Source organism: Castanea sativa, chromosome 7 (genome assembly GCF_040712315.1).
Source record: "Castanea sativa cultivar Marrone di Chiusa Pesio chromosome 7, ASM4071231v1".
Classification (NCBI taxonomy): domain Eukaryota; kingdom Viridiplantae; phylum Streptophyta; class Magnoliopsida; order Fagales; family Fagaceae; genus Castanea; species Castanea sativa.
This window is the reverse complement of record NC_134019.1, coordinates 38,486,995-38,509,594: the sequence shown is the minus strand read 5'-3', so window position 1 is coordinate 38,509,594 and position 22,600 is coordinate 38,486,995. Positions and strand designations below refer to the sequence as shown.

The 22,600-nt window shown below is 32.3% G+C and overlaps 2 protein-coding genes and 1 non-coding gene across 3 annotated transcripts; 1 reads left to right on the top strand and 2 right to left on the bottom strand.

Annotated features, from left to right (window-relative positions):
* Positions 1 to 436: 436 nt before the first annotated feature.
* Positions 437 to 3,580, bottom strand: LOC142642254 (uncharacterized). The gene is made up of 3 exons (XM_075816588.1): positions 2,932 to 3,580; positions 1,252 to 1,458; positions 437 to 1,073 (listed from the first exon to the last, which is right to left on the bottom strand). Exons 1-3 carry the CDS (start codon positions 3,559 to 3,561, stop codon positions 999 to 1,001), a joined length of 912 nt encoding a protein of 303 aa, XP_075672703.1. The 5' UTR covers positions 3,562 to 3,580; the 3' UTR covers positions 437 to 998.
* A 103-nt stretch (positions 3,581 to 3,683) lies between these two features.
* Positions 3,684 to 3,755, top strand: TRNAP-CGG (transfer RNA proline (anticodon CGG)). The gene has a single exon. It is a non-coding gene; the product is annotated as a tRNA-Pro (tRNA).
* A 6,878-nt stretch (positions 3,756 to 10,633) lies between these two features.
* Positions 10,634 to 12,959, bottom strand: LOC142642146 (uncharacterized). The gene is made up of 4 exons (XM_075816501.1): positions 12,072 to 12,959; positions 11,625 to 11,747; positions 11,331 to 11,472; positions 10,634 to 11,210 (listed from the first exon to the last, which is right to left on the bottom strand). The coding sequence occupies exons 1-4, from the start codon at positions 12,707 to 12,709 to the stop codon at positions 11,055 to 11,057; spliced, it is 1,059 nt and encodes a 352-aa protein (XP_075672616.1). The 5' UTR covers positions 12,710 to 12,959; the 3' UTR covers positions 10,634 to 11,054.
* Positions 12,960 to 22,600: the final 9,641 nt, after the last annotated feature.

Below are 22,600 nucleotides of genomic sequence, written 5' to 3'. Positions count from 1 at the left end.
CTTAAGCTCTTCTATCAGCATAAAATCTATATTTATAGCTTTTGTACCAAAATTTGCTTTCTGGAAGCTTCGCCTTGAAAAGTTGCAGCTATTGCGGTTAAAAATCAAGTGTCCTTCAACAAAGTTTAACCTTTAAAGGCTTGCGATTGAGGCAGCCAACATCTTCCATTGCAGTAAATACAAGAATAATAATTTTCATAATGTTTTTCATAATTGATGAAGTTAATTGGTGTTAATAAAAATGATGTTAGCAATGAATTCATGTAAAAGTAATAATAATGCAACCAAATTTTCAAGTAGCAGTGGTAAAAAGATTGCCAAAATTGTTCTTACTAGCATTCACTTTTGCACATTACAAGAAATCCATAAGAACTCCAAATTCCAATGGTCGCAACGCAAGATGAGGACCAAAGAAACTGCTTTTAGAGGAAAGGGCTGGAAAAGAAAACCTTTATGCTAGAGATTTGCTTGCATCCCTGTCTACTAAAATAAAAAGTTTTTCCCAATGACATTACATGTCCACGCTTCTTAATATTATCTAGCATCATTTTGTGCAATAAATATTTTCTTGCCCAGTTAGCATTATCATGGTAAATATCACACAACATGCAAATGTTACATCTGATTGCAACTAGGAATACATCTTTGAACTTGCCCAATCATGTTTGTTGATCTCAGCTCAAATTCATGTCTTTGACAGAAGAAATAACTCTGCACTCTTGATCTGCCAAAACAATCCCATTCTTGTCCTATAATTACCACTCAATGGAGTGCCATTGAAGTGCAAGTACTCCCAAAGGTAACTCGCCCTACTTTAACAGGCATCCCGAGTATCAAAAAACACAGAAATGATCTCTCTTTGGCTACAAAGTTTGACAGGCATTCTAACTGCATGCCCCCTCCTATTAGCTACAAAGTTGACAGGATTCCCAGTTAATTAGAATTGAAGTTGAAATTGGCACCAAAATCCAACGTTAAGTATCCACACATGCATTGCCTCAAATGTCACTTTCGAGCATAAACCTACTGCTTCCCCGACGACCACGCCCAGATAAGCGCTGTTGTGCTTTGTTCTGCATTTTTTGGGAGAGAGCTATAGAGGTCAGCAAACAGGCCACGGTGGCCTTATGCATTACAATATATATATATGTATATATATATATATATATATATATATATATATATATACACACTTTTTTTAATTTAATTTATTTATAAATATATATTTTTTTAAAACACTATTTTACTTACCAGCAACGCATGTTTTGGTTTTGATGCTTTTCTCACAAAAACTTTCCGAGCCTGCATCTTTTTCTCCTCTGCCTTCATCTTGGTGATGCTAGGTCTGTAAATAATCACTGTTCTACCAATTTGACCAACAACCACTGAACCAGTTGCTTCCTCTAATTGCTTCACCACATCATCTAGCTCCCCCGGACAGGTATTGTGTATTTTAATCTGTTTACAATGTTTAAATTGAAAATATGATTTCCATCAGAAGACCAAAGAATACAACAACATCCAAGCCTCAGCCCCACACTACAAGATTCTATAAAGAAAATGCAAAAGGAAGCAGAACATAGTTTAATATGTAGCAAATAGCACAAATAAGCTATAACATCAAATTTTTAAACAAGATGGCTGCTAGGGAGTTTCACATATCAGTCTGTCCATATAAGCTAGCATGCCATACCATCCAACTTAAAAAACAGCAGGCTCAACTTTATGATGTTCCAACCAACACCACATGCTAAATTTGGTAACAAAAATGGACCAGTTATCAGCATCACAACAGCTTAATAAGGGCTCATAACCAAGGCATATGCTTTAGGCATTTGCAAGTTTTGCAAACTCAGAAAATCTTGGAAATCAGAGTAACTAAGATCCTAAAGTAATACCTCTAGTTTTACCAACAAGCATAGCTCAACCGTTTAGAACTAATAGTGACACAAAAGTTAGTGATTCACAGACCGATTTTAAAGTGATGGCTTCAAGGATTGCAATTTGAGACCCAAAAGTTATAATTCCCAAATTTCAATAAGTACAGTTTCAAGCTGCATGCCCAGCCTATGATTATCATTTCAAATGTTCATGATTCCTTTAGAGAGCAAACCCATCCTACAACTATAAGTCTCATCAATCCAACTCTCCCTCAACAGAAACAATGAGAAATAGATGCTCTTCAAATAGAAACAGTTGTTAAGCTGTCAAAGCAAAGAAAGTACTACAAGAAATCAACCATGGACTCTCATCAATCAACAGCACATTAATTCCACATCAAGCTTAAAAGCTAAACAACAAATTCTATTGAAAAATTAGCATTCCAAACAGAAAAGATGACTCCATTTGATTGCTAATGAAAAGTCCTAGTTTCTTCCACAAAGATCAAAAACTTTTGTATTAATCTGACCCAAAAAATTAAAGCAAAAGAACTCCAGCAACAACAACCAAACTTTTATAATTTAAAAAACACTAGGGTCGCATATGGATTCTCAATAGAAATAAAGGGATGCCTCAACCTATATGGGCCCAACGTTTATCGGTACTGGATTTATTCATAATAAAGTGACTAAATGTTACTCGGACCGGCAATCTAACCTGTCATAACCCCTTCCTTTTTCCGGTTTTGTGACCAGCTGTGAACAAAATATATTACATTTAAGCACAGACAGAGAAACACTTAATTAAATCAAAAGAACTCTATCTTGCTTTTCACCAAAGTTTTTTAGCACCACAAGGAGTAAATTACACTCACATTGACAATTGCAATTTGCAAGGCTATTAACATCTACTTAACTAGGAGACAAAAATAGTTAAAAAGAATAAACCTTAAACCCCAACTGACGTTTTATCTAAATCACCAAACTGCAAGCCAATCCACTACCAAAAAATAAATAAAAGATAAAAAGTTCAATTCATTGAAATTGATACCTTTAGAAGCTCATTAGCCTCAAGGGTCTCAATGAAAGAGGTAGCAACATTAGCAGTAACACCAGACTTCCCCACCAACTGGGACTTGAGCTTTTTTCCCAAGCTATGCGCGTACGAAGCTAAATCCTTCTTCTCCTTCACAGTCAGACTCGGTAGCAGCTTCAATTCCAAATCCCCATTTGTCTTCACATTTAAGGAAGAAGCTTTTTCCACCACACCCTTTTCAGTATCCTCTCCTTCTGTCATTCCCAATTCCAAATCTTCAATTCCACTCTCATCTTCTTCACCATCATATTCTTCATCTTCTTCTTCTTCTTCTACATGTTGTTGTTGTGTAGGAGGAGGGTGAGAAAGAGTGGCAAAAGAGGAGAGAGAGTGACAGAAGAGAGGAGGGAGGGATTTGGTGAAGTGGGTTGTAGGGAGTGAGCTTAATTTGGATAGAGTTGCTGTTGCTTTTGTTGTTTTTGTTTTTGTTAATGTTGTTGTTGTAGTAGTTGGGATAAGAAGGGGTTTGAGAAACAAAGAAAAGAAAGAAGAGGAAGGTGGCAGTGGTGGTAGTGGCGGCTGAGGTTGAGGTGGGCGGAGGAGGTGGTGGAAGAATTGGGATGAGAGTGATGATGCCACTGCCATGTTTTCTCTCTTTGAGTTTTTGGTTGCTTGCTACAAGAAACTATATAGATAATTTATTAGTATTTGTTAACTTCGAATAATCTATAGTTTTAACCCGATATTGAAAACGAAATAACAAAGATGGGTGTTTGGTCTAGTGGTATGATTCTCGCTTCGGGTGCGAGAGGTCGCGAGTTCGATTCTCGCAACACCCCTTATTTTGAGCTACTGCTCTATTTTTGCTATTTTTCTTCCTCTTCTTCGCTATACGACATGAACCAAGAAAGCTTTATCGTCGTTCTATACATATAGGCTAAAAACTAAACGACTTATTATTTTTATTCGTTTTTCATGCAAGTGCTACGTGCTATCCATTAGATGTGGATAAAACATGGTCAGCCTAAGCAAGAAAAATATTCAACAAATGGCCAAAGTTACATTCCTACTAGGCATCAGGACTAACTAGAATGAAGATAGGCTCATTCAACAAGTTTAATTAGTCTGATGATATAATAAGTTTCACAACATTTTTCTGAAGTATTGAGATAACAAGTTGTGATTGGTGTAAAAAAATGATATAAATTGGGTCCTTGTTTTAACTATAACATTGGTGCAATGGTTTGCTTCACAATAAACATGTTCCCTAATTTTGTTAGGGAAGGTCCTTAGGAGAAGCTCCTTCAATTAGTAGGGTTCCATCAATTGGTTATTAAAAATGTTATTCTTCATAAGATGAACAACAATACTTTCATCTTTTTCAATATGGATAAAGGTTGTCCTAAGCTATATCGCAAGTAGAAGTCCCATCTTTTAGAGGCCAAAGCTTAGCAACCACACTCGTGGTCGTGGTTTACTCCGTTGATCTAGCAAACCCTTTTATTCAGTTTCATTCACTGTTTCTAGAAGCACTCCACAATCCACTCTTGACAAGGCCGAAAAATATTCGATCCGAACTCGATTTTTTTGACCCAAACCAAAAACAGGTTGACCCATGACCCGACCCAAACCATTTTTTAAAAACTTTTTTATTTTTGTAAAAAAAAAATAGTAAAATTAAGACAATATTGGTTTAGTTGTCTGTTGTGAGCTTTAAGGAAACAATTGATACATTTACATAACTGAATGCAAATTAATTGAAAGATAAATGGTCGAGCATTCTATAATGAGTAAAGATTTTTTGATATCAAATAGCAAAGTATATGCGCCAAGATAATCTGGTTACAGTAGAGTTAAAAACATAGATTTTAAATTGTAGACATGTGTGAGAAACATTCACAATTGTGAAAATAGTGAAACCAAAGTATCAAATTAGCATAAATTATAAATGCTTAGACCTATTTTTTAAAACTTTATATCCAAAATAAACGGCTTTTCAAATTAAATTATGATATTTCCTGGAGTGTTTGTCGCTTAACAATGATATGATATTCATAAAAGAGACCATGTATAAATAAGTAAGCCATCAAACTTTAATGTATATCTCAAATTGAAATAGAGAGTCAACCACAACTTAATAATGATTATAAAATTAATTTTAAAGATTGTAAATTTCATATATGTTTTTATTCTTTATCAAATGAGTTATCCAATAAGTCATTTGTAATTTTTTTTTAATATTTTGAAATGTTGATATTATGTAGAAATAAAACTTGTCTATTTGTTTTACTTATCTTTGTGTTATTTTGTTTTAGAAAGCCATGTTAGGATTTGTATAATTTTTTAAAATTATTGAATAAGTATTAATAAGTTTAACTGAGTTCATTCTTGATATAAGTGGTGAATTCAAAGTAATGCATTTTACATCAAGTAATTTGTTGCATAACTTTTCAAATAGTAAATAAATGTTGTTTTCTTTATAAAATAAATAATAAAAATAAAATTCATGTGAAAAATACAAGTCAACCCGACCTGACGTGTAACCCAATTGACTTGAATCCATTTTTAACCCACTTAAAATAACCCACTTTTAACCTGTGACCCATTTGACCCACGACCCGAACCTGACCTGGCCCACCCATTTTGCCATGTCTAGGCATGGGTTTTAAAACGTGGAGTCATGAGAGTTAATTTTGATCAAGCCTTCCAAAGGTTTTAAAAAATATGTTTAAATTATAGAATTATGTTTAAATATTAATTACTAATATATATATATATATATATATATATATATATCTACTAAAAAACTATTAATTTGAGAATTTTGAATATTACTTAAGATCTAACTAGGTTTGTAAATCAAGTTGTTTATGAACAACTTGGGCTCAAGTCAAGAAAGAACTTGTTTATATTCATTTATTTAGCAAATAAGTCAAGCTCAAATATAATGGCTTGTTTGTGTGTGCATGTGTGTGTATAAAGAGTATGGGACTCAATTTAAGTGTATAATATTGTATATATTTATATTACACATCTATAAAAAATAATACATATAAAGATTTGATATTGGATTGTGCAAATTTGATTATAAGTTTATAAGATATTAAATTATTATTTTTAATTTGTTAATAATATAAATAATCCATTTCGTAATAAAAACTATATTTTATTTTTAATAATACAAGTTTGTTGAATTTAATTTTTATAAGTTCACAAAAATCATTCTATCTAATAATTTAAATACTTTAGTTTCAACTATAATTTAGTTATTAATTAGTAACTTAGACTTGTGAAAAGGTAAAGATTTTGGTTGTGGTGTTTACTAAATATGGGAAGATAATAATTCAATCAACTTGTTCATGAAAAAACTTGACAAGAAAATAAATTAAGTTTGAATATATAATATAGATTGGTAATAATAAACTCAAGCTTGACTCATAATTATTGTATATTATTAAATGAACAATTTTGAACTTTTAGTATTCAACTTTTTTATAACCCTAATCTCAACAAAATTAACATATAGTTTCTCCAACGTTTATAATTACAACAATAATATTTAGAATCAAAAAATATTTCACATAAAAGTTTTTATGGTAATATTTCACCATCTATTAATCATCGATTTTGATAAATGTTTTATAAAAAATTGAAAAAATTAGTTACTTTTTTATTTTTTCATCAAAATTTATTAAAATAGTTTATTATTGATAAAATAAGTATATCCGTTAGTAAAATTCATTAAAAAAAAAAAAGGTGTAAATGATGAACCTATCACCTATGCAATCAATAACAATGAGTGAGCCACCTATACTTACCTGGACGGGGTCAATGGTGATAAAAAAAAAAAAAAAAAAAAAAAAAAAAAAAGTGAGCCACCTACACGTTATGGTGTAGCATTATTAACCACGCGTCGAGGTGGAAAAGTAAGCGTATCAATCAAAATGCGTGTAATTGAATCAAAAACTAAACCAATCCCGCAAAGTTCAATTATTGAAAATGACAAAGAGCTGAGTTAGCATCGGTTGGGATGACAAATGATAACACGTTTCAGAACTCAAAAACCCTTCCCATAGCCTTGCAGTGATCAGGTTTAATTGTGTGACCAATGACCACCAAAAGTTTCACCCAAAAAAAAACAAAAAACTCAATAAGGTAAAGAACTTGCCAATTAAATCTAATGTTTTCTGGAACTAGGAAAGATTACAGTATAAAATTCAATTATTAATTTCACCAAATAAGAAAGAAAAAAAAAAGGCGTTAAAAAACCCAAAGAGTTGCAAAGCAATAAGATAGAAAGAGAGGTGTTACTTTTCTTTTTCTTTTTTTCCATATTCTGATTAATCTCTTAATTTCCATTTTTTTAACAACTATTTGATTAAGCTTTGGTGACAAAAGTTTGTAACAAATGAAACAAATGCGTGAGAAGTATTATAATATTGATTGAATAATTTTATTTTATTTTATTTTATCAACTAATAAGGATTTTTATGTCAATCTAGAAATGTTCCAATATGCATGTACATCAACACCTCCTCTACCTCACATAGTCACATGAAATTAAGCATCCAATAATGTAAACTGCAAGCACTAATTTAACACGATCTTTCTGGAAAAGATAGGAAATTAATGAAACAAATAATGCACTTCAAAGAACAAAAGCCTAATAGTAACCCTAGCAAGTTTCCACAAATATTTCAGCCTACAAGCATTGATAAATTACACATACCATGCATATAAATGTAAACTGCATGATTCACAAAACTTAATAAAACAGTTTCATCAAAAATAAAACATTTCTCAATGAGAAGGGATCTTCTTCTTCTTTTCTTCTTTTTTAAGATCTTTAATTCCAAATATTTACACATGCATACAGCTGCTAATATATCTACACATGACATTCATCCTCCAACCATTTCTAGTGTATATTTGACAAAAATTATTTTTGCCTACTTATTTTACTATCTAGCTTATTTTTGTTACTCTTCATGACCATATTGCACTTTTTTGGTATTGTTTATATAGGTTTTACTGTACTATTTCAACTAACTTTTACATTTATTTACGATACTTTCAATAAAAAAAATTTCAATTTTAACAAAATAAACGGATCTTAAGACTCCTAATAATGCAAGAGAAAATTAAGGCTAGCTGATCAACTAAACTAAAGTCATATGAAGATGACAAAGCCGATAAAAAAAATAATAATAATTTAAAAATATTTTTTTAAAAAAAAGAAAAGAAAAACAAATAAATATGGCATTGTTTGACTAAAGCAAAGACCCACTCTTAGGCCCGTTTAATACATTGATATAAAAATTGAAAATTATTATTCGAAAATATTTGTAGAAATATATATGAATAAAAAATATAAAAATATACAAAATATTATTTAAAAACTAAAAATAGTTGTTTAGAATCCAACCAAACACCCCTTAATATCTTGCTCTTCTAAGCTGTTCAATACTCCTGAGACGAGTTTAAGAAAATACTGGAAGAGAGCAAAAGGGGAGGACCTAAACATAGTACTGTTTACCCTTTAAGTACAAGATCATTGATGAAGAAATTAAAAAGCGGCTCAACTTTTTAGGGGGAGAAAATATCTGATATACAGATACAGAGTATATAATTTCTTTAGGCAGTTAATATATGCTTATTTTCTCCTTAAGTTGGTGAACAGTTCACAGTCTTTTGTGCTAATTACCCTAATGAATTCTATCCACCATTCAGAGAACGAGTTATCCAGTGTCGGTCATCCTAGCTAGTTTGCTACTTCAACTAGGGAAACTTTTTAGGCGACAATAATAACTCCATTTTCAGGCAAGTCTACCTGCTAAGTGCTAGCTTTAATAAATTAGCTATACCATGCAACCCTAAACCCTGCACAGAGTTCATTGATGGTAAATGTAATAATATAAAAGTTCATGTGTGTTTTAAAGACATAAATTAAATTATTTATTTTTAAAAATATTTTATTAATGATTAAAAAAATTATCAATACTTTTTTAGTTTGAAAAAAATTTATTTTAAAAATAAAAAAAATTTATTTCAAAAATAATTAATTATTATATGTTCACAGCCCACGTTAGCAAAATCCTAATATAAAACCGACAACATTTCAGAAATAACCAAAGCAAACCACGCAGAGATCCAGTGATTTTACGAAAAATATAATCCCACTCCCTCCATTTCAGTAGCCACGTGGTCAGTAGGATCAGTCTCAGTTTTAAGTAATTAGAGTGGAGACCAATATTAATCAGAAAAAGAACAAAATTTCTCTCGAAATTGGTGGGTGGAAAGCTCTAAAATCTCTTCATAAATATATTAAGTGTAAATTTTAAAAATCTAACTATTATTATTATATTTTTCATGCTTGTAAAATTTTAAGAATATTAAAAATTAATTACTATCTCATCAAACAAATGTTAAAATTTTCAAATTTTTATAATCTAAAATTATGTATAAAAAATATGTTTATTAATCGAATAATAAATAATATTCAGTTAAATGAGATTTGATAGACATGTTAATAAAATAAAAAATACAAAATTTAGCAATTAAATTTTTAATATTTACATAAATATATATATATATGAAAAATTTGTAAAATTTCCGCTCAAACTAGTTTAAATAGAAACTTTGTTGATGGAGAAAACCTATCAATGAGCATTATAGTTATACGCTAGCAATTTATAGCAAGACGCTCCAATATAAAAGTAAGATCATTTGTGAAAACGAAATAAAGAGGAAGGCAATAAATGAAGAACAAAATGAAGAGGAGAGCAAGTCGCTATAAGACTTTAGTACTTAAAATTTATAAATACAACAAATTTTTTTTTTTGCTGAAATTTGTTATATTTATAAATTAGGGAATAGATAACCTTAGATCAACAGTTAACAACAACACTTTTATAAGAAATTATAAATAAATAAATAAAAACTGTCAAAATATTATTTTTTTCCTTTTTCATAAATTTTTTTAAATAAATTATTAATCCTTACCATAAAATTAAATAGAACAACTACACCCACTCATGAATAGTCTTCTCAAATACAAAAAATACTCAATTTTTCATATTTTAACCCAAAAACTCCCATCAATCTTTGTAAAAATATCTAAATATACATAATAATTAGTCTTGTAAATACAGTAACTGAGCATATAGCATACGTACACTATTGTTTATCATGTAAATAACTTTTTTATTCTTTTTTTTTTATTCCCTCGACACTCATTCACACGTACCTCCCATCCCCCTCACTCCCATGACCACCGTTTACAGGATTAAAGAAATAAATATTTTATTTAAATAAATGTATATAATAAACCAACTTAGGAATTTTTGTAAAATGTGTGTAAAATAAAAATAATAAAAAAGTAGAATTTAGAGGTACAAAATGAAAAAAAATAAATAAATAAATTGCGCATACTGATGGGATGCTCTTACGCATATTTTCTCCTTAATTCGATGACACAAGCTTTTCAGCCACAGAGCTACTTGTCCTGAGCTACTTGTCCTTAACTTTTTGAAGAGACAATAGCCCATACTCTGATCCGCCAAAACGATCACAACAAACGGTGGGATTATCAACCTAGGGACTTACTGTTTGCCAGAACTGGAATAAACAGTAGCAGTAAACGGACACATTTTACAGTGAGAGCACAGAACCTAAAGCCAGAATAGAGAAAAAGAACAAAGTGATCGACACAACAATCAAGAAGAAATACAACCTTCTATTCCAAAGCATTCATGAGTAACTACAACATCTCTCGAGGGTCTTCAAACAAACATAGTATATACAAACAGTTCACTAGAAGATCACAACCATCCATCAGGAGAGGGTGGATCCCATCACCTGTCCTTCCATGGTCTTTTAGGTCCAGGTGCCAAGTTCCACCCCCATTCTTTCCTTGCTTACACCACAGTAGCACAGTTACCTAAGCTCCATACTAACTAAAAGTTCCAACACTCGACTGAAATAGAAGAAAATGAACCAAACCAAAGAGTTCAACTTTTAAAAGTAAAAAATGGCTGACTGACTGACCCATAATGAGAAATGACAAGCATGGATAGGACTTTGTCAAATCCGAGCCACCAAATCCAACATAGCTAGATTTGGATAGTCCCAAGCGCCACTCAGTACTCCTCCATGCGGGTACATTTTCCCACTATGCTTTGCTTCACCAACTTTCTTGAGCCATCCCGAGGTGGTTCAAACAATAGAGGTAGAACTTGATCGGATTCACACGGAAACCCCACACTCTCAAAGTGACTCACCAGTTCCTCCTTGCCCTGTAAACATTTTTTTCAGATCAAACCCATCAGAGTTCATTTTGAGAAAGATAACGATGGTAGCGTGGAGTATACTAAAAAAGTTTTGAGTTTTTACGCAAATAATAATTAGGTCTATACCTGAATTCTAGCTAGGGCTATCTGACGCTTCTTGTGTGAATTAAAATGATCCCAACTCTGCCCGTCAGTGGCAGTGTGAAACTCCCACACTGCTTGTGGGTTAGTGAAGTTAACAAACGCATACCCTTTGTTAAACCCTGTGCTGCAAAAAAATAAAAAAAAGATTCATAGAGTAGTTAATGCATTTGAATTAGCTGTAAGTTAGGGTGGGGAAGCTATAATCACAATACTTGAATGAAGGGTCTGACATTGGACTAAAAAGGTAGCTGAATAAATGTTAGCTTAGATAAATACCTGAAGTCTATAGGCAAATAGAGGAAATCATACTCTGACACAATGGGATTTTCAAATATCTCAGCCTTCTCTCGATTCGCCAACATGCAATGATGGTCCAGAAACTCCACCAACATTTCACGGCTGACAGAGATGGTGGAAATATAGAAGCTAATTGATTATGAAATACAAGGAACATGAAATGAAGAAAGAAAATCAAGAATATAAACAAACCCTTTTGAATATAATAGGGACATAATGGTTTAATTCGTCACAGACACACAAAATCTAACATGCATGTTCATCCAAATCAAATTGGAAAAGAGGGATAAAAGGACCAACAAATAGTAATACACGATCCAGAAAACCAAATTACACCCACATGCAGAAAAATCAACAACCAAGAATTAACAAAAATCACATAGAAATAAGCCCACAGAGAAAGAGAATGAGGAAAATGAAATATACTTGTATTTGTTAGGTATGTTTCTAATCATAACAGTGGTTTCAACTGCACCAGATTGCACAGGAAGCACAGGAGTATAGTTTCTCTTCTTAGCCTTCCCACAAAAACCCGCTTTTCGAGTAAACTTGTTCAAAGTTTCCTCATTTCCAGCATGCCTATTCTTTACATTCTCATTAGGACTAGAAGTCTCAGTACTGTTACCACACTTTGCCCACCATGGCTGCCTAACCCTACCACCACCTTGCCCCCCATAGCAACGATTTCTGTATCTCTTGTGATGAACTTTTTGAGTCACCACTTTTTGCTCCACCTTGGTCTCATGGTGCACCACATGGGTTTGCTCTAAAGGCTCTTCTACAAAAGAGTTTGTTGGTTCAGTAACAGTCGAGAGGTTCTTGGGTTGTGGTGGAGGAAGCAAGAGAGAGGGTTGGGTACTTTGCAGGTAAAAGTTAGTATAGAAGGTTTCTGATTTTGAGAAGCTTTGAACATATGGAGTGCAGTAGTAAAAGTTTGTATTTGGAGATGAGAGATAGTAATGATGAGAAGTGCTTAGAGAGGGACAAGGGATAAGAAGCTGGGGATTTTGTAGAGGGAAGAATTCTGGTGCGTTTGGGTTCAAAGGAGAAATCCACCCAGCCATGGGAGCTGTGGAAAAATGCTTGCAATATGCGAGAAGGAAGGAAGGAAGGAGCTTAGTTACTAGTTACTACCTTTGAAGCCACAAACTCCAGACCCTTCAAGCATTCTAGGCAGGAAGAACGATAAATCGACCTTATTTATAAATATGTACACATATAAGGGAAACACAGGTTGAGATAGAGAGGCGTGAGATGGGTACTACGCATGGTGGTCTCCAAAAGTGATCCTAGAGGCATGGATGTACAGATGCTGAAACTCAATCAATGGAGGGCCAAATTGGCCAAATAGCACCAATTTTAGCAATATTTTAAGAAAAAAGCACCCGAAACAAAAATACTTAGGGCTGTTTGGGACTGTAATTTAATTTTTAATCTTTAAATAACAATAACATTTTTTATATGAATTTTTATACCGTTTATTTTTATAAAATTAAAAGTTAAATAATAATACTTAAATATTGCTATTAAACAGGCACTAAGGCCTATTTTGTTATATTATTTAAACAACAATTTTCTTTGTTAAACCACACAACACGTACTACCATAATATTTTTTCACCCATACGTATTTCTACAACACTTAAATAACGTTACTAGAATAAAATTATCAAACAAGACATTAGTTATGTAGAACATTTTTAGAACTTGAATTTGACCTCAAACTTTAGTTCTAAAAATATGTTGCATAACAAAATAATTTTATCAATGTGTTTTTTTTCCTAAAATATTACTAAAGTTGTGTTATTTGGTAAATTTGGACTTCAATCCAGGCATAACAATGATTTGGAAGGGGAAAATTATTAATATTTGAAGCAAATAAGCAAGGTTAGAGCCAGGACTTTGAATTAAGGGATAACTCTAACCTCTAGCTTGGCAAATTCTTAGTTGTAGAGGTTTTTTTTTTTTGAGTTTTTGATGTGTGCGTCTGCTAGGTAAAGACAAAATTATTCTATTTAAAACTTTTTAAAAAGCAGATGTTTGTTTAAGTGAAATTGGATAATTGGACTTAATTTTTTTAACTTTGTTATTGGTGATTTTTGTTGTTGCACAAATGTTTTTGGGCTAGTATATATTATTTTAGATTTTAGATTTATAAATTTATAAATTTTTTAATGCCTTTAAAATGAGGAAAATTTTAGAAGTATATTGCTGATATAATAAGTGATTATTGGTAAATAAAAAAATGATGTAAATAATAGGCCCAGATACAAACTAATAAGAACTTGTATCTCAACAATTTGTAAAAATATTATAGATAAGTTTGTGACTAATAACCAATAATATTGTTATGAGGGATAAAATATAATTTTATATAACAAAATTGTTAAAACATATATACTAATATATTAAAAAAAAAATTAGGGGAGGGGAGAATGCACCAATGGTCAATATAAGCCTCCGTCCCTGCAAATAAGTACACTATTTTGTATTTTGCTCCTTAATTGATTACTTTTTCTTCTCTTAACTTTCATTATACACCCAGCAAAGGAGTACAGAATATTTTTCATGACTTTTTAAAATTAAAATTGATAACATTTATTATGATTGGATTAACATAATTTTTAGCTAATTCTCCTGAAAAAAAAAAAAAATCTATTATACATACATCAATCATAATATACGGTATCAATAATAATGTAAAAAAGTATTGTGTTTTTACACTTATCGTCAAAACCCAAGAGTAATGCTAAAAACTATGAAATTTACTATTTATCTTTATAAACTAATGTATCACTAATAAATAATAATATTTATTACTAAATCAATTTGTAAGGTTTTAGACTAAAATTGATAATAGATTTAGTATTAAAAAAAAAAAGGGTGTATTGGGAGACTATTACACAATTTTTAGTTTTAGGTATATTTCATTTAAATCATAAATTTTAAAGTGCTCGATTTAAATATAAAAGTTTTTAAAAAATACTTCAAACCCTTCTGTCAAAAACTTTTTAATCCCAGATAAATATCAAGTAACCAACTAATTTGAATGAATTTTGTTTCATACCTTGAGGTTTAAATAAAATATTTTAAATGTTTAAAGTTTTAATAAATATATTAAAAAAACTAATATAAAACCATCTAAAATTATATGGTACTATAATTTTTAAATGATAAATACTTGAAACTTGCATTTTAAAAAAATTGGATTCTTACAGTGTGATATTAGATCCTTATATCACTCTGAACTTTTTTTCTTTCACGTCAAAATTTTAACTCAAACTCTAAAAAGAATTAGGAAAGAAAAATGAGATGCAGATCTCATTTGTCCTAGTCATAGTTTTAAAAATGGACTAGAGAGGTTGGTTCAACCAGGAATCAAGCACCAATTCAGTGCGATAAAAACTGGTTAAGAACTAGTAAAAACCAATAACCAAGTGCTTTTTTGGTTCTTTGATTGATCCGGCTTTTAAAATTATGATCCCAATTTAATAAAGAGACAATAATATATAACAAATAAGTATTAATTGTTGTTATAATAAATTACAAAACATATCCATATGACATATTTAGCACACCTTTAAACAAAATACCTCCGTACTAACCAAATCACCCATGCCTTTCACGAGGGGTCAAGATTTTGGCACTCCTTGCTGCAACAAATAATGCAAGGAGATAACAAAAAGTAGTTGATTTCGTATCACATAAAGGAGGGCCAAAATGGGGCTTTGCGCCAAAACTTTTCAACAAAATACATTTGTTCAAAAACTATCTAGTAAAATGCTCTTATTTTAAATTCGATTTTCTAAAAATCGAGTTTTTTGAAACTCGATTTTTAGAAAATCAAGTTATGTGAAATCAAACTTTAAAAAAAAAAAATATACATGAGACTCGAGTTCCATGTAAAATTTCTCACATTACTCAATTTTCATTAAATCAAGTTTTTCATTGAAACCCGATTTTCTAAAAATCGGGTTTCAAAACAGGGGCATTTTGCTAGATAGTTTCAAAACATGGGCATTTTGTTACATCTTTTGGGCGAAAGAGGCAAATGCCCATTTTGGCCCAAAGGAGGCAAAGCACTCATTTGATGATGTATTTAGCTATAGAACATTTTGATTAATTATTTAGCTCTATTTTTTATGATTACTTAAGCCACAGAACATTTTGATGATTATTTAGCTATAGTTTTAATGATTATTTAAGTCATAGAACAATTTGATGATAGTGTTCATGAAATGACTTCGCTTTGATGATGCAATCATTTATAGATTATTCAACCATAGAACATTTTGATTATGATTCGTTACGAGAAGTTAATATTATTGAAAGATATGACAAATATGTTACTGTTAGGACACATGTGAATCATGTTAAAAACATATATGTTAGGACATATGTGATTCATGTTAGGAATATATGTCATCATGTATTGGCTAATCCTTTGACAAAACACACTTTACTTGCAATTGGGTAAATCTAGGATGTGTTTAATATTTCAAGAAACAAGAGTTCAAGTCTAATTTTGAAACCATGCAAATCTGTCCAAGAAACAAGTGCAAAAATGCTAATTCATTAAAGCTCAATAACTCTCAACAGATAGCTATCTATCGAGACTCAACAACTGCTCGACAGATATCATCTATCGAGAATTAAGAAATCAGAATTTTTAGATCTGATTTTCAACCCATGTTAATATGTATGTGTAAGGCTTCTTTTCTCATAACCCTAAACATATATAAGGCTTATTTTAAAGGCCGTCACATAAGAGAATACAAGAAAAACATATGCAAAAGGTGACCAATGCCTTATTTTCTTTGAAAGAAGCTACTGCATCTTTGCACCTTAGGGTTTTGTAACTAAGTGTTTCTTGATCTTCATTGTTGATGAAGTGAAGAACTTTGCAGCCAATATTCTTCTTTCTTAAGTTGGTAAGTGAGTCACGTACTGGGATTCGTGCAAAAGAGTTAGTCACGTACTGGGATCCGTGCATCAAAGGGTGGCATTCATATATTGAAGAGTTTAAAGGTTCTGAAGCAGTAGAAGGTTTCTGCTATAAGTCCATCTACGAGGATTGTAAAATCTAGGGACAAAAATTTTGTACTAAATCATAAATTCCTCTTTACTATAGTGAATTACTTTTCGAGAAGGTTTCCGCCCAGGTTTTTTACTGTGAAACTAGTTTGTTTCATTTTTCTTGGGTCATCATATCCTGTATTATTTAATTTTCTGCTGTGCATGATATCGATGTTCATTTGTTTTAATAAGTTTTATACATAATAAATCTAATTAAGATCTTGAATTTATAACTTGTTAATTCTATCAACAGGTGTCTAAATTTTTCAACAATATATCATTTAGAATTGGCTAATCCTTTTGATAAAATACACTTTGCTTGTAATTGGGTAGATCTAAGATGGTTTAAATTTTCAAGAAACATGTTTGTTCAAGTCAAGAGTTAAAGCCATGCAAATCTGTTCAAGAAACAAGTGAAGAAGTGTTGTATTTTAAAACTCGACAGTTAGCTTGACAGATTACATCTATCGAGGTTTAAAAGGCAAATTTATCCCGATGTTCAACAGCTGCTCGATAGATAACCTATCTATCGAGATTTACGAAAATCAGTTTTTCAAATATGATTTTACACATATCTGTGTATACTTGTTTAGGCTTTTTTTTTTCACAACCCTAAACATATATAAGGATTATTTTAAGGGTCGTTATAGAGGATGCAAGCTGATGCAACTTGATGTAAAGTTTTTTCATAAGCATATGGTGACTGAAGACCATTTGCCCTAGTTCATCTTTCTCTTGAAGAAGCTACTGCATTTGCACGCCGTAGGGTTTTGTAAATAAGGAGTTTCGTGATCTTCATCGTGTTGATGAACTGAAGGACTTTGCAGCCAACATCCTTCTCAAGTTGGTGGTTAGTCACGTACTGGGAGCCGTGCATTGAAAATGAGAGATTTTCATTACAGAACAAGTCCAATTGTGTATTGGGCAACTGTAGGTTGGTGTAAGATACTAGGATCCCTTTACTTGTAACCGCTTGTTGTGATAATAGTGAATTCTCGGGAGAGGTGACCTTAAATTCATCTGGTGGAGTTTTTGTCTTGGAGGTTTTCTCCATTCGTAAACAAATCACCGTGTCAACTTTATTTTTCACAGTAACTTAGTTGGTGATTTTTTTGTGCTACCACGTGTATTGCATGTTATTTAACTTAATTAATTCACATGACTAATTAATTGGTTAATATATCACAATGGGTCAATACATTCTTGGCCTATCAAGTAGTATCAGAGCAGGCACACTCTGATTAGGGTTAATCTTTGTTGTATGATCCATTAACCCCTATTGTCATGGACAAAGGACAATTGTTGATTATACCTCCTTTATTTGATGGCACTAACTATGCATATTGGAAAGTATGCATGAGAGTTTTCTTGTAGTCATTAAATGAAAAAGTGTGGCAAGTTATGAAGATAGGTTGGACCAAGCCAAAAGAAGTGTCGGCCGATCGGGATGATGTTATGATCAAGGCGACTAACTTCAACTACAGGGCATTGAATGTTTTATTCAGTGCGGTCATGAATGAGGAGTTTAAAAAGACATTTTCTACTGAAATGGCAAAGGAAGCATGGACCATCCTCTAGACAATCTATGATGGAACTAAGGCTGTTAAGGATTTAAAGCTTCAAAGGCTTACCACAAGCTTTGAAGAGATTAAGAAAGAGGAGGATAAGTTGTTCGATGAGTTTTATGCCAAGCTCAAGGACATAGTAAACTCAACCTTTAATCTTGGGAAAACCATTCCTGAACTCAAGATTGTTAGAAAGGTGCTCAAATCTCTACCCAAGAAATTTCATGCCAAGATCACCGCAATTAAGGAATCAAATGACATTGACAAAATTCCTTTGACAGAGCTGGTTGATAATCTGCAAACCTATGAGTTGGGTTTGACAATGATTGAGAAATCGGGTAAAGGAAAGAGCATGGCACTGAAGGTCAAGTAGTGACACAGATGAGTCTTTTGACAATAAAGATTTTAAGATGAAATCCTATATCACAAGGCAGTTCAAAAGGTTTATGGAGAATGCCAATACTAAAGGATTTGACAAAGACCGCAAGTAGTCTAATTCATCTCAGTTCAAGAACCAAGACAAAGGAAGAAAGGTGGTCAGTACACTATTCCCTCAGGACCTAAGTGTTTCTAATGTCAAGGTTTTAAACGCATGAAACAAGAGTGCCCTACGTATCTCAAGACCATTGGAAAAAGCAAGGCTCTAGCTACTACCTTGAGTAACACCGAGCCTGAGGATCATGGTTGTCAAAATCTCGATCTGGATCCTATGATCTTACGATTTTACGATCCCACCTACACAAAACGATCTGAATCTTTCAAGGATCTTTCGATCGTTCAAGATCGGTAGGATCGTATGATTTTGACGATCCTAAACGACCTTAGTGTTTCGTAATTTTCTTTAACTTATCAGAATACTCAATTGAACCTAAATGAAAAATAAAATCTCGATAGATCAAGTTTTTCCACTCTAATGTAAAGAGGTGTCAATTGGACCCAAATAAAAAATATCTCAATAAAGTGTCACATTTTGAGGTTTTTGATCTCTTCAAATGATGCTTACAAATGGATGTAGTGATATATGGTAATTATATCAATGAATGTATAATTTATGTGATTATTTAACATACCAATATGTATTTTTTCTCAAATAATGGAAAATCTTACGATCCATGATCCATAATCTGATCTTATGATCTACGATCCCACTTGCCTCTCACGATTCTACATAGGATCCTGATTTTGACAACCTTGCTGAGGATGATTCGGACAATGAGAATGATGGAATCCTGAATGCCTTCACTGCCACTGTAAATCCTACTGAGGGGATTGTTGAAGAAATGGATGAAAAGGAAGACTTGGTGGAGTCTAAATTTGAGAAGATGGATGAACAGGATGACATCCATACAACCTATGCAAAATTATACAAGATCTCAGAAAAGCATGAGAAATTGTATAGGTTGGCCACCAAGAAGTTTAGTGATGTGGAGCTTGAACGAGAATAAATCTCCATGAAATTTGATGAAGCCAATCAGACCATTGGAGCATTTAGATTTGAGAACAATTTCTTAACTGAGAAGACCAAAAAGCTTGAAGCAGAGCTATTTCAAGTCAAAACTCAGTTGAAAAGGACTTTGAGTGCAAAGCTTGATGAGATGCTCAGCTTTCAGAAATCTATTCTAATCGAACCGGTTTAGGATATGATTTCTCTTCTTCCAATATTGCTTCTTCTAGTACTATTGTTTTTGTTTCACCTGCTAATAATATTGAATCTAAGAACAATGATGTGAAAATTGTTTAGCTAGTGAGAATATAGACAAGGGTAAATCTATCTTAGAAGCACCCCTTAAGTTTGATAAGAAAGACACTAAAACCTTAGGGCTAAGAAGGGCAATACCCAAAAGTCTAAACAGAAGAAGCAACATCTTTGTCATCATTATGGAATTACAGGATATACTTGACCTAATTGCTATAAGTGGTTAGCCACTCAATAGAGCAATAGTATGATCTCATCGAGAAACTAGAATCAGTTTCTCCTTTGTTGCTCCTCTTAGACATCTTCTCAAAGCCCTTATGTTTCATTCAAACTTGAACAATATCAACTCTTTCCCCTCACCGTCGGATCAAGGATTTGCTAAACAGAAAGGTTCTTCCAAGGCGTGGAAGGAAAAAAACTCTAAGTGATTTAGTATGCATTACTTCTGTGTTTTACTTTTTTTTTTAGTCAGTCTAGTTTTATGATTTGCTTAGTTTAACATGTTTTTGTTTATTTATTTTCAGTTTTGCTTTAATTTGTTTTTCTAAAAAATACAAAAACAATGTGTATTTTGTGTACATTGTTACATGTATTTTGTGTATATTGTTATTTTGTGTACAAAATTTTCTATACTTTGTATCTTTTGTAACTTAGATGAATATCTCCATACACAACTAAACAAGTGAGCTTTGTGGCTCGTATTTGTGATGAGTAAGATTAGGTAATCTTTTGTACTTAACACTCGTATCACTCTTTTTGACAAGTATGACTAGAAAATCCTCAAAGAAAGGCATAAATAAACATCTCACCACTGTTACCCACCAATCATGAAATGACATCTGTATGTTTCGGCATAGCAAAAGTGTAATGTCAATGACTATGCTTTGGCATAGTAAAAGTGCAATGTCAAAAGTTTAACATTATTGGGTATTTCTTTTCACTCTCTTATATGCCCATGCATGGTATGCTTAAAAGAAAATATGAAAAGAAAAATAAAAGTAAAAAGAATCAAATTGCTTTATATATGATTGGAAGCGTGTCTTTTAGGAGATGTGGGAGTTATAGGATGTATTTTAAAGGTGATAGTCCCCATTAAACAGTTATGATTGTGTGTGAGTTAAATTGATTTTCTCATATCTCAAATTATCATAACATGTATACATTCATGCAATCTTGCGATATTTTTCACACACAACACGCAATACTTTTTGCTACTTTTGATACATGTGCAGGTACAATGTGACTTGGTCATCACAAGGAATACATGTGTTAATGTATGATCACTAAACTGTCTTGACTTGTTTTTAAAATATAAAATTGGTTAGACTTTTTTAGTGTGTGTGTGTGTGTGTGTGTATGTTGGATGTAAATGCTTGTCATTTTTCTTGTTGAGAGATGTTTTTAAAAGCTTAAAATGTTGATTGGATTTTTGGTTGAGTAGCATGCTTGATTGCATTCATTTTTGTGTTTTTCTCTTCTTTGAAAAACTGTTTCTGCTCATCTTGACAGCTGAGCTATCTATCGAGCCTCTTGATCCTCTTTCTCAACAGAAGTTAACGTAATCTTGATCCATCGAAGTTTTTGAGAATTTGTCTCGATAGCTTCTCGACAGATTCTCGATCCATTAAGAAAGTTTCTGTCATCTCAATAGATGCTTGATAGCTTCTAGATCCATCGAGGTCACTTTGCTGTGGACACCTCTCGATAGCACCTCGATTGCTTCATCTATTGAGAATTAATGCTCGATAGCTTCTTGATATCTCTTGATCCATCAAGTTTCATATTTCTTTATAGCTCAACGTGATAATCTCTCTCATTTTCTCCGATCTCTCTCGATAGTTTCTAACCCTTCACCTCCCTAAACACTTTTCTCTCTCTAAACCTCAAACCCAAGTGATTTTTGGCATAGATTAATCTTCCTTTCACTGGTAAGATCTTGTTTTCACTCTTTTTCATGCATTTCATTTATATAGATCTAGGTTTTTTGGTTTTTTAAAAAAAATTTGGGGTTTTTCAAAATTGATGAGGTTTTTGCAAAAATTTTGGGGTGGATTTTGTTTAAATGCTTTTATATGCTCGTGCATTACATCTCATTTGCATTTTAACAATGCTTCATGCATTATAGATGTTTGTTTACTATGTTCAAATCATGTGTGCTGGTAGGATTGGATTGGGCTGAGCCCATGATGTTTTTATTGTTGCATGTCACATGTTTATGCATTTTTCATTCATACGTACCATTTACTTTCTATCTTATTGATATTGATTGTGTTGGTACTCTTCAACTTGTCTCTTTCTCTCTCTTTCTTTTGGTTAGTTTGCTCATGGCACCTAAAAAGAGCAAGTCTACTCCGTCTCGAAACCTTCTTTGTTCCGAGGCATCTATTTCTGATCCTGCTCCCTCTCATGTTCGGTTTTGTGATGAGAAAGTCTGGACGGACTTCTCTGAGAACTTTTCTCGATGCGGCATTCATTCGGAACTCCAACTCATTCTTTCGAACTTTTTCGATACTGACCTTCCTACTGTCATCCACAGTAAGGGGTTGGAGTACTTTGTGACATTTGGGTCACATGTCCCTCCGTGATCATACAGGAGTTTTACTCCAATATGCATGGATT

Excerpts from the sequence above, each read along its gene's own strand:
- LOC142642254 (XM_075816588.1), bottom strand. The coding sequence starts at position 3,561 with ATGGCAGTGGCATCATCACTCTCATCCCAATTCTTCCACCACCTCCTC. Across the intron at positions 1,459-2,931 it reads AGGCTAATGAGCTTCTAAAG|ATTAAAATACACAATACCTG; the intron begins GTATCAATTTCA and ends CATTGTAAACAG. Across the intron at positions 1,074-1,251 it reads AACCAAAACATGCGTTGCTG|AACAAAGCACAACAGCGCTT; the intron begins GTAAGTAAAATA and ends CAAAAAATGCAG.
- LOC142642146 (XM_075816501.1), bottom strand. The coding sequence starts at position 12,709 with ATGGCTGGGTGGATTTCTCCTTTGAACCCAAACGCACCAGAATTCTTC. Across the intron at positions 11,473-11,624 it reads TATTTGCCTATAGACTTCAG|CACAGGGTTTAACAAAGGGT; the intron begins GTATTTATCTAA and ends ATTTTTTTGCAG. Across the intron at positions 11,211-11,330 it reads TAGCCCTAGCTAGAATTCAG|GGCAAGGAGGAACTGGTGAG; the intron begins GTATAGACCTAA and ends AAATGTTTACAG.